The following is an 18,728-nucleotide window of genomic DNA, read 5'->3' as shown; positions in this document are numbered from 1 at the left end:
AAAATGTGTATCAATATACACAATAATCCAAGCTTTTTAATTACGAGGATGCAATTTCCTTTCAAAATTATTAGAATTAACAAAATTTTGAACTGAAGTTATACTATTGTACTTTAGAAGATATATCTTTTGTATTTGGAAAGTTTGTATGAAAGGATTGTCAGTTTTTCGCTTTGGTCTTAATTTGTTCGACTCAAAAGAGGAAAGAGGTGATTTCTAGGTGATTGGTTGTATTTAATAAAATAATGTGTTGTTATATAATCTTGAATGAGTTGACAGACCTAGAGAAAAAAAGTATGGAGTTGAAAATGGAGAGCTTTAATATAGAAATTTATTGCTCTTATCGAAATTTGGAGTATGGTCTTTAGAGAGATGATAGGAATTGATTGGATTGGAGAATCCAAACATATACTCTTAAAGGTTGAAAAAGAGGAAAAAATCTACCTGTAAAAAGACTTTTGCTCAAGTTAAGAGAGTGAGATCTTTACATATAAAACACTAAGTATGAGTTTTATTATCCTTTTCTGATGAAAATGCATACGTATTTATAGGGTCTCAAAGTCCTATATCATTTATGTGGTTTAAATAAGGATATAATAAAAGACATATGTTTGTTAGAGACAAACTATTAAAAAACATTTAATGGTTTTTTTAAAGGATATAATAAAATTTTTGAGATTTTAATAATGGACCCTTGTTGGATCGCGCCACTTGCATATTTGGGTCGGGTATCTACATAAGCCCCTTCAGTCTCAGAAATTTGATTTAGACTGGTGGATTGGCCATTCGATCAAACATTGCCGACTTTGTACAGTTTGTAGGTGGATTGGCCATTCGGCTAAACTCATATATCATTTGGCACTTTGGTCGAGCTTGTTGGTGGATAGGCCATTCGGCCAAGCTCATATATCATTTGGCCCTTCAGCCGAGCATGTAGGAGGATTGGCTTTCAATCAAGCTCATATGTCGTTTGACCATTCGATTGAGCTTTGCTTGTAAACTGATCACTCGACCAAGCTTGCTTGTAAATTGGTTATTCGGTCGGGCTTGCTCGAAAGTCGTGATGTAAGAATAACCCTTCCATCTTGTGTTGTTGACTTGAAGAAAACTTTATGCTAGACTGTCAACATAGGCAGGTTCAATTATGTGTTGTCAACTATAAGAGACTTTTGTTGGGTGTTGTTAGTTTGGGCATATCCTTGTCTTCTCTTGAAATTGCCTACTGTAGAAGGAAGTGAACGTGACCAAGGTGAAGATTGGTCGACCAGGCCAAAAATTGAATGAGCAAACACCTGAAGGTGTGTCAATTGAAAGGGATCGAAAAAAGATGTTAAAATGAATCCTCAAATGAAAGTGACCAAAGTGAAGATCGAGATAGACGTCTTGGTCAGCTTGTGTATGGAGGTCGACCAAAAACCTGACAAGTTTGAGAATGAGAGGTGTGCCCTGTTTTGGGTCTCTTTGATACATACCTTTTTATTAAAACCAATTTATTTGTGGACCCGTGTCTTAAAGAGGGTAGGTTTTGTTTTTTTAAAATGAAAATTGGGCTTGAGGGATGTGCTACGTAATTTGGTACGTGTAGGGTGGTTTTAAGAGTATTGGTGGACCATGTGGGGTCCACTTGTGAGATTTTGTTAAGATTAATTATGAGTTTTGGTAAATTAAAGAAACTAATGAGATTTGTGTTTAAACCTAGTGATTGGTTGAGTAATGCATGTTATTGAAAATGTGTATGGAATTGTTATGTAAATATAAGCTACGTAATTTCCTTGTATTTTCATCGGATGTGAGAGTTTTTCGTATTGCGATGTGATAAGGAGTTTTGGTCTCACGTGGAGACAGAGATTCGAGTGTCACTCTTCCTCCTGCATGAGAAAACGAAAGGGTTGGATGTCTCGTCCAATAACTTCGACTCGTGTTGAATATAGTTCACCGGTGCATGTAGTATAAGTGTTTTTACTCGTTAGTCCTTGAGAAGTCAGAGAGATAGGTTTGAAGTTACGATAAAGGATAACTCGAATCGTCCTATTTTGCGAAACAGGTTGGTACGACAAAGTGCAAGGAAAAGACATTGGTTTATGAACGGTTTGGTTGTAATACAATTTCTGTGTTGAGATGTGATGTTATGACTTGTTATAGTCTGTGTTTAATATTATTATATCATGTTATATGCTATAATGTTTTTTTGGTTATTCACACTTGCATTTTGTGGCTGTGGTTTCCACCTGCGATGATCATACTTGTACGAGAGTAGATGAGGTTGCATGACGCTGGTTTGCAGTAGCTTGACGAGAGAAAGAGAAATAATTACTTTGGGGATTTGCTGTATTTATATTCAAATTTAATTTCAGACTTGGTGATTACTTTAAAATTTACGTTTGGAGTTTTCATGTTTATAAGAACATCGTTTATGTTTGTGATTTTTGCTTTCGCGATAGTATTTAAATAAAGATCTTTGAATATACGAAGAGTATGTCCTATCTCTTCCAGTTCACAAGATGTCACAAGATGTTCTATCTATACCTAGGAACAACACAAGCACAATCAGAACACACCATTAGAATCACTGATGAGTAGAGACTTATACATAAAAAAATTGAAAAAATGGACTAAAACTCAACTTACACAAATGAAGAAACTGATTAGTCCAAATTGGAGAGCTAGTCATAAAGATCAATTCTACAATCTCGGTTCTTCAATCAGACGAACAAAGATAAAGAGCTCTTAAAGAGAAGTCAGAAAATTTTAAAAAAGTGATTTTTAAAGATATGGTGTATTTTAAAATAATGAAACTCATCCATAACAAAATTATTTATTTTAAAAGCTTTTAATATTAAAATTTATTGAATCTCACCATTTTTAAATTATTGTTACTTTTAAATGTCAAATTCTAAATATTTGCATGTAATTTTGATGATTATTTTAATTATAAAAAATTTAATGTGAGACGTGAAAATTTACAATTCCAACCTTCACAAATATAATATTTTGTGTAATGTGACCTTTTTATTTTATAGCTTTCTTATATTTCTTGATAATTATATAATATACGAAATGAAAGGTTTGGTGTCAATTTTTGTCAAGAGTTCATTTGACCAGTCTTTTTGTATTACCGGTTAATTTGGTATTTTATGGTATGTTTAGTAAAAAAAACAAGGAAAGAAGTAAAAAATAATTAAACAAAGAAATGAAGAAAATATATGAAAATAAAATTATTCGATTGAAAAGAAGTAAAATGAAAATGATCTCCTGAGATTATTTTGATTTAGAAAAAAAGTAAATAAATTTACCATGGTAAAGTACATAATAAACTTGTTCAAACATTAAAATGAGATCATTAACTCAAATTGGCACACAGATGAGCGATTCTCCCTGCACCTCACCGGCTTCGTCCTGCACCTCCAAAACATATTTTAATTCTGAGGATACCCTTCGTCTTTTCACACAAAGACAATATGCCGCATCTCAAACATCTCAAACTCAAACCCTACACCCCCCTTCCAAATCAGTTCTCATTCTTTTTCTCTCCCTCATTCTGCTATTCTTCTCTCTGCCGTGTACCAGTACCTTCCATTTTTCTGGCGTCCAGGTTAGTACCTTCCATCTGCTTTCTTTGCGGTTCTATGCATGTGCTTGGTTGGGTGCCGGAGGTTAGTTCGTATTCGTCGGAGAGCGTTTGTTGGAGTTGCACAGGGAAACCGCAGTTGGAAGTGCGGTCAGGGAAACCGCATTTCGAACTGCGGCAAAGACAAACCGCAGATTCACGAACCCACTCACCGCAGTTCGAAATGCGGCACGGAGAATCCAATTATTTTTTTGAATTAGTTTTTTTCTTTTGTTAAATTTTGTTGAATTTGTTATTTTTCAATAAATTTAATTTTCATAATATATTATTTATTATGTATTTAATTTTATTTAAGTATTTTAATTTTTTATGAAATTGAAATAATTATTAAATTGTTTATTGAATTAAATAATAATTATTATCTGTATGTTAAATATTATTTTGGATTTATTTATAATAATTTAATTATTATATATGTAGTTAAAATGCTGTTAAAAAAATGCGGTTAAAAAATAAAATCAAAAAATAAAAACCACATTTTCGCACTTCGAAGTGCAGTTAACATAAAAACCATATAAACAACGCACTTCAAAGTGCGGTTACAGAGAAAACGCACTTCGAGGCCACTAGTTTGCACACTTCGAAGTGCGGTTAAGAGATTAGACATTAATTCTTTAATTAAGTTTGACTTTTTATTAAATGAAGGGTAAAAAAGTAGGAGGAAGGAAGTGAGGTAGGGAGAATCACTCCACACAGATAATCCTGAATTTTATTTGTGGGGGCAACATTATAGTCTTATTATGTGTGCATTATTTGATGCATTAAATTTCAGCATATTTGTGCACACACCTTTGTTCTCTATATAAGGGAACCCTTTGCTATAATCTGCCACCACCCAAAAGCTGGTCCTTCACAACAACATAGAATCCCTTCTTCTCCTTCAACCCCTCTCTTAGGACTATTTTTTCTTCTTTGTTGACAGAACCAAAGCCATGGGAGTTCTTGACTATATTTCAGAATTTTTCTCAGTAGCACCTTCCACCGGAAAGAAACGCAAGCCAATGCAGGTTTGCACTATATTTTTATTGTTATATATATGTATGTATATTTCGGGGTGTGCCTTTATGATTTTCATGTTTCTGATTTCTCTTGCAGACTGTAGAAATCAAAGTGAAAATGGACTGTGATGGCTGTGAAAGAAGAGTTAGAAACTCTGTCGCCCACATGAAAGGTGAACAACAATTTGGTCATTCTTTAGAGCAAGAAATGGAATACTAAACCAAACTATTTTGTTATTTTTTTTTAAATAAAAAAATAGTAAACTACTTGAATTCTTTCATCTCTGACATATTTTTCATCAAAAATAAGCAAAATTGTCTAACATATATAGCACTTTGTTTGCTTTATCATGCTTTCATCTCCTGATAGCATGACTTTGTCTGATATATATATATAGGACAGTAATTTAATGCAGTTCAAAGAGTAGGTCTTTTAATAATGATCTCAGGCTCTCCTCAGAAACAACAAAACCAAACTTCTATGTTTTTGTTTTTCAGTCTTTTCTTGTTTCTCAGCTGTTCATGATCACAAGGTGGAATAATAAATGCAACCTGCAGGTAAACCTAACAGTGGTTGCCCTGCAATTTAATATGTAAAAAAAGGATTATATTTATTATTTTTTAAGTTTAAAAGATAAAATATATTAAAATTTAGGACAAAATTTACTTATAAAATATTCTTCTTATGATGTAACGGTGAAAAGATAAGTTTTTGAGAGGTGAAGTAAAAAAGATAAAAAGAATATTGCAGGTGTGAAGCAAGTGGAAGTGAACAGAAAGCAAAGCAAGATAACAGTAACAGGTTATGTGGAGAGAAAGAGGGTGTTAAAGAAGGTTCAGAGCACAGGAAAAAGAGCAGATTTTTGGCCCTACATTCCTTACAACTTGGTGGCTTACCCTTATGTGGCACAGGCATATGACAAAAAGGCTCCATCAGGTCATGTGAAAAACTCTGCACAAGCACTACCTGCTCCAAACTCACTCGATGAAAAACTTACCTCTCTCTTCAGTGATGAAAACCCCAATGCATGCTCAATCATGTAAACCATTTTCAACTTCATAACAATTTTGGATCAAATGCTGTAAGAACTAGATTTCCAGATGTAAAACATGCCTAGGCACCAACTTTGTTATTGTGATACAAGACTTTCATATTGGCAATGGGTAAAGTGTATTTGCTTCCACCTTGAAGAGTAGGTGATGAACACAATCATTCACAGTTGCACTACGAGTCAATTCCAGAATAAAATTCCCTGGGCCTCAAAAACATATCAACCATACCAGCTAATAAAGTTTGAAGTATCCCACACCATTTCAAAATTATATATATATATATATAAACTAATTTTACATGATACTTATTATTTTTATTTTATGTTAAAAAAATAATTTTAAATTTAATTTAATCTTTTAAAATCAATTTAGAAAAATGTGAGATTTAATACTAATAAGAAATATATGAGACTTAATACCAAGTAATTCAACAGCAATATGAATGTGAAATAATGAACTTAATAAATAACTTAGAATAAATTTTAATTTATGATTCTCGTATCATATTAAAAAATTGACTTAAAATATAATTTAATTTTATAAAAGTAGTTAGTAAGATGAATTTTACATTTTACATGAAATAGTGAAAGTGGTGGTCATTTTCCATTCTATGACCTGGTTCTATTAGGGACCACCTATGGCCTTCACAAAGGACCTTAATATATTCACTAAAGTTGCTTAAATTCTATTATTCCATTCTTTTCCAAAAGCTTCAATCTTGTACAAAATGGCCCCAAAAAAAACTCAACTTTTCACATTCAACAATCACTATATCATGATGAGCTCAGGTTCCTCATTATAATGTAGAGAAAAATAATAGAAAATATGTGATAAATTAGTGCATGTAAATGTTCTACATGCATCTTTTCTCTATAATTTTACCTTGAGATTTTTAAACAACAAACTCAAACTCTCACTTTAACTTTATTAATATTAGAGGATATGTTTTTTAATTTAAAATTATTGAATATGATATAATTGATGGTTTTGTAGGAGAGTTTACTGAAAAAAAAATCAAACTTAAAATAACATAATGACATCCCTCTGATTAAAAATTATGTTAACAACTTTTTGACAATGAATTACGTATTACTATTTTATTGGTCTGTATATTTGAAAGAGACCAATCACAAACTACTATATAAATAAAAAAATTGTTAAAGAAACATTTTTCTTGAAAAAAAAAATTTGTAATTTTCTTTTTACATGTTACTATTTTTTTTATTTATATTTAATGTCATATTTGAATTTCCAACAACTATTTACATCAACATGTCATAATCCCATTGATACATTACAACTTATAATTTTATCAATTTATGGATAATTGTTAGTATTAGTAAAAACTATTTATCAACTTCTGATCATATATTAATTCCAATAAGATAATCTATCATTAGTTAAATTATTCTTGTTAACTATTTATTTTATTCACAAAAATTCAAAAGGTTTACTTAAACCAGTACCTCATTGATTATACTTTTAGAATTTGATTTACTGTTAATGTTTCTGACAAGAACCACTAGAATGCTGTTCTTTTTTGGAGTAAAATTCAGCATTATATACTTAAACCTTCTTAAGGTGAGAGTCTTGAATTTAAGATTTATTTTTTTAAATGAAAATTTCATTGCAGTAAGTTAATATAATATAATACTAATTAGTAATTTGGTTCTATATATTTAAAATTCCGAATCTTGTGAGTAAAAATAATATTTCAATACCAACAACTATCTTCCAAATATTTAACATATATCCAACAATTGTTTAAGTTAAATAAAAATTATAAAAAAATATATTTCAAACTATTTAAAGGTGACTAAGTATTGTAAAATTCGTTTGAAGTAAAATAAAACATCAAATAACATTTTATATGTATATTAATCAAATTACATTGATATAAATTGTATTATTGCATTGTTTATGTTATAATTATATGTCAAAATTAAATAATAACAACAATAAAGTGATTTAATAATTTTTATTATATTTTGAAAATCTTATATTGATTCAATTTTAATTTATTCAAAAGATCTAAGGGGGTCCATTTTCTTTAGAGTTTATATTCCATAGGGTGAAGTTGGAAAAAGAAAAAAGATGGAATATTATGTGGCACAGGATCCCATGAGATTAGAAAGAACCTCCCAAACCATTCTTCTTCTCTTGCCATTACATTGCATGACTTCATTTTTCTTAGCAAGGAAGAAATTTCTTTAGGAATTGTATGTGGTCACTCCAATTTCAACATTATTTAAACATTAAATAATGATTTTTTTAACTCATTAGTCATCCATTTATATTACTATTAGTCATTAAAATATCATAAATCTCCAGAGGTTCTAATCTAAAATGTTGAGGAAAATTATTTCGCTTTCTCGTTATCAGAAAAACAAAAGAAAAATGACAATAAAAAATTATCCTAGTTAAAATAAAAAAAATACTGATTACACTTACTCCAAAGAATCATGGATTGGATAATGGTAGAATATATATATATATATATATATATATATATATATATATATATATATATATATATATGAATAATGTAATAGAAAAATAAGATTTTTAAGAGTAGATGATGTGAACCATATGGTTTGACTATTTTTAGAATTAAAACCTGGAAAGAAATTTCGAAATTTAGTAAAAAAAAAAAAAGAAAGAAATGGGAAAAAAACTTTCAAAACTGGTAATATCTTAAGTTACAAAACTCTAATTGAAGTGTTTTCAGAACAATGTCAAAGATCACGATTTGAACTACAAATTAGGTTCAAGAAACATTCAATTAGATATGTAGAACAGTTATGAATATGAGATAAAACTAGACAAAAATTAATATTCTATAAATCGAGAAGAAGAAAGAAAATAAAACAAAGAGACAAAGATAAATAGAAAGAAAGAATCACTCATATAGAGGAAGCAATACACAAAGGATGAAAAGTCCTTTAATACAACCAAGATTCTTGAATCTCTCAAGAACTAAGAAGAATCACTCTCATTAAGATAGAAGGGATAAAACCTGTAATTTCTCTGCACAAAAAAAATCTAACTTGTTCAATTGATGAAAATAGTTAAACTTATAAGGGCTTATGTCTAAGTTTCCAAATTGGGTCGTTATTACGACTTGAAAATAAAGTCAAATTAAAACCCACTAATTGATTGGCTCACATACATAATTTGGTCAGCCAATTTTACAAAGTTTGAGCTAGTTTTAAAACAAACTAACTTATAAAATAAAACAGCAACAAAATGGAGTTTTAGTTATCTTCCATTTGGGTCATAATGCAATTCACCATCTTGGCCTTTTCTCCTCTAAATTTAAGCTTGTATTCAATTAATATATGGGCAACACTTGTTGAAGAGCTTCCTTTACATTTTTTGCTTGAACCCTTGTCATAGGTCCTCCAAGTCCTTGTTGTTGCTCATGGTCACATCCAATCATTGGTTAGATTTACATCATACCCTCCTTCTTCGAGAATATTTGTCTTGAATCTTAAAGCTTTATTCTCATACTATAGGAGTTTGTTATGTCCTTGTAAAGGATTTTATTTTTCAACAACTTGAAACAAATTCCTTTCCTCTAGGATCAAATATAATTTGAATAAATGTATATTTGTTCCTTTCCAATGGTGGCAATTTATGGAGCAACTCTCTTGCCAACACACCCTCACCTTCATATGTGACAACAAATAACTCCATGTGTCGTGTTTCATTATCTTCAATACTTTGCTTTTTATCAGCAAACTGGATACATGATAAAGTACTATGAACAAGCTTCCTTTTCAAACATGGGAGTTGGTGTATTTCATTCACATGTCCATCATTTTCTTTCTGTAAACTGACACCATAAATAGTATAAGAAAAATCATTAACAAGGAATTTTATATGGGTTGAGACAAAAAAAATCGTACGTCTAATTATTAATCACTCTTAAAAGAAGGATTAATCAAACACTAAATTAAATTGAATCTTACAATCACAATAGGAACATTTTAGAAAAAAAAACACCTCTCTTGAAGTCACAAGAGATGAAAGACAGACAGTTTCCTTAAATCCACAAGGGATGAACACCTTCTTTGAATTAAATAAATAATGAACAACTTTCTTAACAATAACAACAACACCTTATCACAAAAGATCAAAATTTTAGTAAAATTTACATATTATACCCACACTAGGTTTTTCAAAACTTTTTAGAGGAAGTTCACAAGTTCTATTATTGTCTTCCTTAACATCTATACAAATTGCATGACTTTAGAGGAAGTTCACAAGTACTAATTTAACTATCTTAAATAATATACAAAAATTGCATGACTTTAATAATATTATCAGCACATAAAACTACATCAATAATATTATATACTTTCAGTAATTTTATGAAATGAAGGCATGTCCAAAAACTATTTGTGACAACTCTTGATGTCTTGTCACACATACTTTAGTAGTGAATATACATGTCATGTCCAAACAAAATTATTAATTGTTGCATTCTGGTTCTTGGTCTTTATGATATTTGATATGCATACATTCCATTATAGACTTATTTCATAGAGGTGACTTTGTTCTCTTTTTAAGATTTTCCAAGTTTCACTAAATTCTTACTTGGTTCAACTATCCCAGATTGTTTATTAGATTTTAATCTTTAAACATATGAATAACATGTAAATGTACAATTATGATTATGATTCTACGTATTCCAATGCATATAAACTTTATTTTACATTCTACTCTAAAGTTCTAAATCCATTTCTAAAAAAAACAATCAACATTACCTCTTTCAATCACATATACAATTTTCAGCCACAAATTTCACCTTTAAAAAAGTATAATTTGAAAGATAAAAATTATATTTCACATTTTATAATCCAAAAATATCATTTTCAAGATTCAAATTACACAATCTTAAAGTTAAATTTATATTCTAGATTATAAATATCCAATCAATATTTTCAAGGTTTTGATTATACAAATAGAAAGAAGATACTGAACTTACATAAATGAGCTGCCACCTTCAAACTCTACAAATGCTTGCTAAATGAGCTGCCACCATACAAACTCTTAATCTTCAACTAATTCTTTTGCAAATTGATGTTCAAAATAACAGCTCCGATGAATAAAAAAAACATGAAAAATGGAGTTATAAAAGCTCGATACACGTAGAAAGTGTAAATGTTAGGTGTTAATCGAGAAGATATAATACTAATAAGATATAAGATATGAATTCAACCTTACAAATATTACATTAAAATCTTAAAATAATAAGTGAACGAATCTTATATTTTTATATAATACTATATTTTTTTTTGAAACTACAAAATATGAAATGAGAAATTTGAAAACTGCAAGATTGGGTGATAAAAGAAATTTGTTAGGAACTTAAGTGAAAGCCTTTAGTATCCCAAAGTTAAGAGTTAGTTTTTTTTGTTAATTTTGGTAAAATATGCCAAATTTTGTAAATAAGAAAGGAAATTGCATTATAAGTGTAAAAAAAGTACTGAATTCATACTTAGAACATTTTACATCCGTTTATTTTTTGTTGTTGTGTTGAGCGTGGTGAAATGGCAGTCACTCACACCCTTTCAACTCTCTCTCCGTCACTCGTCCGATGCTCCAACTCCAAACCAAAGCTTTCATGCTCTCTCTCTTCTCAATCTTTCAAGGTCTCTATCTCTTTCTCGCTTCTACTTTTCTGTTGCTTTAAATAAATTAATAAATAATAATCAGTGTTGTGTGGTGTTTGAGAATGATGCAGTGCAAGAGAGAGTACACCACCGTCATGATAGTGCCGACGGGGATTGGCGCCGCCATTGGAGGTTATGCCGGTGACGCTTTGCCTGTTGCTCGCGCTCTGTCCTCCGTCGTTGATTGCCTTATCTCTCACCCTAACGTAACCCATTCTCTCTCTTTTCATTCCACTTCTTTTTATCTATACCAGTCATGTAACTATATCCTTTGTTTACTATTTTGTCCTTCAAATAATTCCGCCATTCTACACTTTCGGTTTTTTTGTTAAAGGTTAATTGCATGTTTAGTTCTCTAATTATTCTAAATTAAGTCATTCTAGTTCACTTTAATCGAAAAATTTAATTGCACCTTGTCAACATTTTCTGTTAAAAAGATGACACATAAACAATGACTAAAATTACTTAATTTTAGATAATTAAATTACCAACTGGGCAATTAATTTCTTATAAGAATTAAAATTCTACATTTAACAAAAATAGAATTAAGCAAAAAATTATATAGATAAGGCACAAAATCACACCCTCTTCACTGTACTTTTTAAAAATGCTAAGTGCATAATTATGCAATCTTGTAGGTTAGCCTGTCTTGAATGATAGAAAAATAAGATTAAAATTTTGCAGGTGCTTAATGCTGCAATGCTATACTGGCCGATGCCTAATGCATTATACGTTGAAGGTTATGCTCTTGACCGTTTTGCAGAAGGGTTGTGGGCGTTACAGCCCGTTCACCAAAACAGGGTATGACTCAAACATATGTATATTCTTTTTTTTTTCTTTGATACTGAGAGGAAAGAAAGAGATATGTACATCCTGAATGTTGCTTTCTTAGTCATGCTATTTCATTCCGTTTAAATAAAGTATGTACCTAGTTTTATCTTGTGAAGCAGGTGGGATTAGTTCTTGATGCAGGAATAGAGGAGGAACTCCGGGTTCGCCAGTTACAAGTAGCTGATGCTGCAAGGGCTTCCCTTGGATTACCTGTCGTGGAATATACTGTCACAGACACTCCGTTGAAGGTAATAATAAATCATGTTGCATTAACTATCATAATGAAATATAAAGCATCCATTAAACGAGTTGAGTCCTCTCAGATGATGTATGAAGCCGACCTCACCTAGGGAGACAGGGCTCCTGTTGTAATGAAACTTAAACAATCCTATATTTTCTGCCAATTTTCCATTCACTAGACTTGTGTTTGCTGATAAAGTCTTAAAGTTTGGAATTAGTGATTTGGTTCTTAAGCCAATTGTTTTTTCTACAGTAAGAGTGCATGTGAGTGCTGTTGATCTTTTGGGGCATCTTGAAGTCATATAAAGCATGTGATGTTCCGCAAAAAGAATAATCTTCCATTTTGCTAGATTTTGTCATAATTTAATCAAACTTGTTTGTGTGACAATTGCTTATTTTGGATCTGGCAAGGGTTGAATTTTTGGTGGTAGGGATAAATTCTATTCAAATTAAAGTTATCGGATCTGTAGTCGTGAAAATTTGACAAGATATTCTATGTTGTGCACTAGAAAGAAACAAGTAATAAGAGTTTTAACGGGAGGAAACCTTGCCAGTTTATCTTATTGTTGTATCTGTTATATTTCTATATCTCTTAATTTATTTTGGTCTAGTTAAAATTGGAACACTTTTTGAGTCATTTCAGAATGTCTTATTCTCGTCTTTCAGACTTGATTATTTTTTAAGCTGGAGGTAGAAGTCTTTATGCAAGCCGATTCTATAATTTCAAGCATCTATTATCATGATCTGGAGCCATATAAAATACCTAGCCAAAGTTAGGGTGAGCTGTATCCAATTTAAAGCCTGAATTTGACTTGCATTGCATCAAATTTTACAGGTAGAGAAGTGGGAGGATCCAGAAACTGGCCAATCAACTGGGAGGATTAAGCACCCTGATTCTTTACTTAGAGCTGTGAATACATTAGTGAAGAGGTCGAAAGTGAATGCCATTGCTATTGTTGGACGTTTCCCAGATGATGAAATTGATGATGTAGATGACTATCGGCAGGGAATGGTATGGCAATAAATCTAGAAGATTATAATTTGATTCATTGTGCTAGTTCTATTAGATTAAAAGAAGTCATGGATGAGGTTGTTTCTTTTCCTTGGTTCTTTCATATTCATCATATTTGTGGTATGTGTTCTTGAAATGTAACCTGATGTTAAAAGATTCAGTCTGCATCTTATCACTGTCCTCTAAATTCCAACAAGTGTTTGTTCCTTTTTTCCTTAATTGTTCTTTTGAACATTCCTCAGTCATTTCAGTCATTCCTTTGAATAGTCAGCAGTTCAGGAATGAATCTTGTATTTGGTTACCAACACCGTGACACTTGCTTCCCCCTTTTACCTTGTTTAGGGAATAGACCTATTAGCGGGAGTTGAGGCAGTCATAAGTCATCAAGTAGTGAAGGAGTTCCAAATTCCTTGTGCACATGCTCCTGCAATGTCTCCACTTCCAATGAGCCTATCTCTTAGTCCGAAATCAGCAGCTGAGGAGGTTGGTAAATTCTAAATAACAGAGCATTTGGCATTTGTTTCAACTATATTAGAATGGTGGAGCTACCACTTTTAGAACTAACTGATAGGTTAAAGTATCATGTTAAAACAATTCATCTATGAATTATAATTTTAGTTATTACTTTGAACTGTGTTTTTCTCTTATCCAAGACGTATAATCTTTTAACAGAGTATGATTGATTTTTTTAGTGACTAGGCAAACATGACCCATGTTTAATTTGCTATTGATGTGATAAATTTTCCGAAGCATCTGTTTTAATCCATTTTTTTCATCCGTTAAGAGAATATGATATATTATAGTTTAGTGTATATTTTTTAATTAAGCTCAGCATATGTGTGTGTAGTGTAGATTTTGTAATTATGGGGTCGATAATCATACCAAAGCAAATAGTATTTAAGATTTTTAGTGGTTAGATTCTCAGTTGAGCATTAACAGTTTCAATAATGTAATTTATCTATGTCTGCACTGTCTGCTGATGGGAGATCGCATCTAAGATTCAGAACTCTATACCTTAAATATATCATACTGGTCTACTGTGTACTGTGTTGGTGGACCTCACTTATTTTGTGCTTTCTGAAAATTTTCTAGCAATTTAGGATGAATATATTTTCCACCGGTTTCAATGATTCGTGCTGCTCCTTTCTTACCTTCTCCAATAGATACCGGTTGTTGGTTTGTCTTGCGTGTGTTTGTATGAGTATATAAATTAATTACTGATAAATGTTACTTAAAACTCTGAAAACTGAAGATAACTTGAGGCTGTATAATAAAACTAGTAGGAAGTAAGGTAGTTTACCTAGTTCAGGATTTCTTATGTTTGTTGACTGTGAAGGTGTTAGAAATCGTCAAGCCACCTGCTTTGTTGAATCTGTTTTGTTTCAAATCTCTGTCCCAAAGTAGAAAATTTTAAAATTTTCAGTTAAGATGATTTTAAAATTGTCTTTTCATACACTGTTTCAATATACAAGAATTAGAAACTTTAATTCTAAGAAAAGGAAAATACAGTTATAAAGTATAACGAGGACAATACAGTTATAAAGTATCAAGAAAATGAAGATCCCCTTGCTTATTCCAAACATGGGCACAATTAATAACTAATCCTCTTCTTACTATTATTAGTACGGTGCAAGTTTGGGTAAATGGATTAGACCTGCTCAAAAACCAAATTTTAGTTAGATAAAGCCATTTTGAGTAACGTTGCTTTAAAGTTTGAAACCGTTTGCATTAAACTGTTCCTCATTCTTCCCCCGCTCATTTTACTGGATTTTTTTTTCCATGTCATTCATTTTCAAGATTGATGTGTCCATTAAATGAATGAAAGTTTAACATTTCTAGTAGGTGCTTTTTAACATTTCTTGTATTAAATTACTAAGACGATTTTGTTCTCATTATCAATTGGGGATTTCTCATTCTGCGCATATGATGGATAATAGTACTTGTGGATAACTTGCTCTTGTCAAGTAGATTGGGTACACTTTCCTACCATGTGTGCTTGCTGGCTTAAGTAATGCTCCGCAATACTTGGTCATGGACTCCAAATCCTTCGATAAAGGTTGCATACTGGCAAATGATGTGGATTCCGTAATCCTTCCCAAAGATGCTTGCGGAGGGGATGCATGTCTTGCTTTTGCTAGAAATAAAAGCAAAAAGGTATACATACAAACATATTATTGTTGTTTTGCCTTATTTTTATTTTTTGGTTTGATTAAACATATTAGCAAAAGCAACAATTATCTTCATATGGTAACTTAGCTTTCATCCTCGGCAAATCAAATTGTCCAACTAGAAATTTTGATGACACCATTATTTCGTTATACATGACGGTGTACAATTTTCTTGCAGCCACTTATAATTACTGTGGAAGAAAACGAAACTGTTCTTAATGATACTGCAAACAAACTTGGTCTTGAAGTGGTACGTGATTTTTATTCTCTAAACTTGTTATTGTAGGTGTGAATAAAAGTTAGGATCTTTATCTGTTTCATTTAAAATTCTGGAGAAATCAATTGACAAGAATTCAAGTTATTATATATACCGTTTGCTCACCAAAGAAAAAAAATGTGGGTTTGGACAAAAGTTAAAATTAGATAGATGCATAAGAATACAAGTAAAATGATAACATCTCCGTTTTGGGCCACTAAGTGCTAGATTTTTATTGTTGGTGCTAAAAGGAAAAAATAAAATTAAGTTTAGGCACCATCGAGACAGTCAATTTTTCTTCTATTACAATTGAAATGAGAACATTTTGGTTGATAAAATTATCATTCCGCAGCTGCATGTATCAAATTATTGGGAGGCCGTTGGAGTTATTGCAGCTCACAAGGCAGGGATAGATCCATTTTCACTTAGACGTGATAAAATTCTCAATATCGGGTGCAGTTCCTTCATGTCTGTCAATGGTCACTCCATTCCAAGATAAAGAATGGTTTCCTGATTAACATCTGGTCTAGTTCACAGGTATCTGTAGAGAGAGACAATTTTGTTTGAATCAATAGACTTATAACCATTCACAGTATAATACACGGCTAGCATTCCCAATGAAGACATTTTCCTGATTAACATTGGAGAGTTAATGATAATATATTGCTATTGTTATTAATCACTGGAGGCAATAGTGTATTTGGATTCTTGTATAGCCAAATGTATATTTGATTCACACATTTAGGTCCACTAAATTTACCTCGGTCAGTGTACTTAAAAGTTTGGTTTTTTTATGCCTATAGCTTTATGTTTTTTTATGATTTCATTCAATAGTTTCATTTTATTTAAACAATTTTGTTCCTTGTATGTTTGGATGGTAGTCTCTTTCAAGAGTACATGTGGTGACAAATTGCTGGTGTTAGTGACCACAATGCACACTTCTATTTCAGGGAAGGTACTGGACGTTTTAACTTCTAACTATCCTCTAATAGTGTGGGTCAGATTTGAGATATATACCTGAATTAGTTTAATGACAGGTTTAGCAGTCAGTGCAATCTGAAATCGGACTTTTATTTAGCTCTCTAAAATGTTTAGACTTTATTTGTTAAACCTGAAATTCAAAGCTTTACAGGAGGAAGATTTTCTACTCATTCTTGTCAAGCTGCTATAAAAATCGCCCTTTCCATGTGAAAATTAGTATCTCTTTCTTTTTCCTGCGATTGTATGGTAAATTAACTAATTTTCAAGTTGCATAAAATAAATAGTTCGTAGTAATTTAAATACACAGGATATGGATTTTGAAGGATGGCGGAAATTTGTACGAATTATTATTACTACTATAGATGACTCATTAAGTGAGATTAAATTATCATTTTTTCCTTCATTATTAGCTTTAAGAATTAGTTACTTAAGTGAAATTGATTTAGTAATAGAAAAGTGATGTGGTTTTCTTTAAAGAAATAAAGAACAATGACGTCTTTTTGCTACAAGCAAGGTATGAAGTTTTACCTCTTTTAATGAGGCCTGTTATTTTTACGTACGGTGAGGTTTGTTAAGGCTATTTATATCTTCTTCTAAGCTATTGCTTTCTGCAGGCCCTAATTTGTACTTGTCCCCCTAGTTTTATTTCAAACGGTCTCCTCTATGGAGACATGGCCTTGTAGTGGTTGCTGAACCTTGAAAGGGATCATTCCAGCAAGGGTGGTGGAGGTCGTCGTGATTTTCTCAAAGTCACTCAAGTCTAGGGTAGTTAGTTTTTATTGTTTTGTTGCTTGAAATGGTTTGCGGGTGTAACTAGAAATCAGAGCCTAAAAATAAGCTTTTGGAACACATAATTCGGAATGTGTTAAGATAAGAAGCATCAACTTTCGGATTGGCTATTCTAGAAGTGTGTTAGGAATATTCTATGGTACAAGCTCACGAAAACATGAACAAAAATTGACTATTGAGGTGGGTAAAATCATTATTATTAAAAACTTATTTGCATGACAAGTCATTCAAGAAATAACATGGAAATTTTAGGCATTTTCAAAGAACTCAAAACTAGCAATAAATAATTTAAAAGAGTAGAGAGTCTAGGATTCATGGAAAGAAGTAAAGAGAGAAGAGTAATGAGAAAATGTGTGTTTTTGGAGGAGAGTGAGCAATCTATTTATAGGTTAAGTATGGGGCACAAATCCCTTGATCAACATCTACAAAATTCACAAAGAAACCAATATTTGTGGAGTCCCGAATCTTGCGAATGAGGTACCACACCTTGTGATGGCAAGCTTTTAGTCAAGGGATCAACTAGAAAAAGTATGACTAAGCGCGTTGAAGAAGAGTTGGAATCATCTATAAAAGGTGAAGCCAAACTCTTATTCTCCTAGGCCATTTGGAAGACATCTATAATGACTCACTAAGCTTTTTCAAACTCCAACTTCTCGATATTACAAAATTTTCTTATCATTAGGAGGTACAACAAAGATGACACATCATCCAATGTCACCAACATCTTATCCATCGGGAAATAAAAAATGTTGGTCGCAGAGTGTCATCGCTCAATGAACGCCAACAATAAACCTTTATCAGTATAGTCATATGAAATATCCACTAGAGGCATCAAACCGAAATTCAACACAAATTATTGAATTCCCTCGTCACATGGTCCAAAATTATTTAACTTTTTTCATGAGACATCAACTTGATCTTCCCTCAATCCTATACAATAACATTTAATATAAAATTTATTGAAAGTAAATAATAGCCATTAAAATTCAAGTTTTGCACTAATTTGGCTATAAGGCATAAGCGACATGCTCAATATAATGAATCAGTAAGGAAATATCATGTGAACTTCTTGGAAATCCACCAACTTCCTCTTC

General features: G+C 31.5%; 2 protein-coding genes across 2 annotated transcripts; both read left to right on the top strand.

Annotated features, from left to right (window-relative positions):
* The first annotated feature begins 4,446 nt into the window (after positions 1-4,446).
* Positions 4,447-5,810, top strand: LOC124839924 (heavy metal-associated isoprenylated plant protein 22-like). The gene is made up of 3 exons (XM_047315867.2): positions 4,447-4,635; positions 4,724-4,799; positions 5,378-5,810. The coding sequence occupies exons 1-3, from the start codon at positions 4,561-4,563 to the stop codon at positions 5,668-5,670; spliced, it is 444 nt and encodes a 147-aa protein (XP_047171823.1). The 5' UTR covers positions 4,447-4,560; the 3' UTR covers positions 5,671-5,810.
* Positions 5,811-11,176: 5,366 nt separating this feature from the next.
* Positions 11,177-16,690, top strand: LOC124820503 (uncharacterized). The gene is made up of 9 exons (XM_088108443.1): positions 11,177-11,336; positions 11,429-11,563; positions 12,042-12,158; positions 12,308-12,436; positions 13,264-13,440; positions 13,783-13,923; positions 15,409-15,594; positions 15,787-15,858; positions 16,217-16,690. The coding sequence occupies exons 1-9, from the start codon at positions 11,235-11,237 to the stop codon at positions 16,361-16,363; spliced, it is 1,206 nt and encodes a 401-aa protein (XP_087964569.1). The 5' UTR covers positions 11,177-11,234; the 3' UTR covers positions 16,364-16,690.
* Positions 16,691-18,728: the final 2,038 nt, after the last annotated feature.

This window comes from Vigna umbellata, chromosome 3, assembly GCF_029865625.1.
Source record: "Vigna umbellata cultivar VRB3 chromosome 3, Vumbellata_1.0, whole genome shotgun sequence".
NCBI lineage: Eukaryota > Viridiplantae > Streptophyta > Magnoliopsida > Fabales > Fabaceae > Vigna > Vigna umbellata.
Note: the sequence above shows the minus strand (reverse complement) of the source record. Positions and strands in the feature narration are given on the sequence as shown.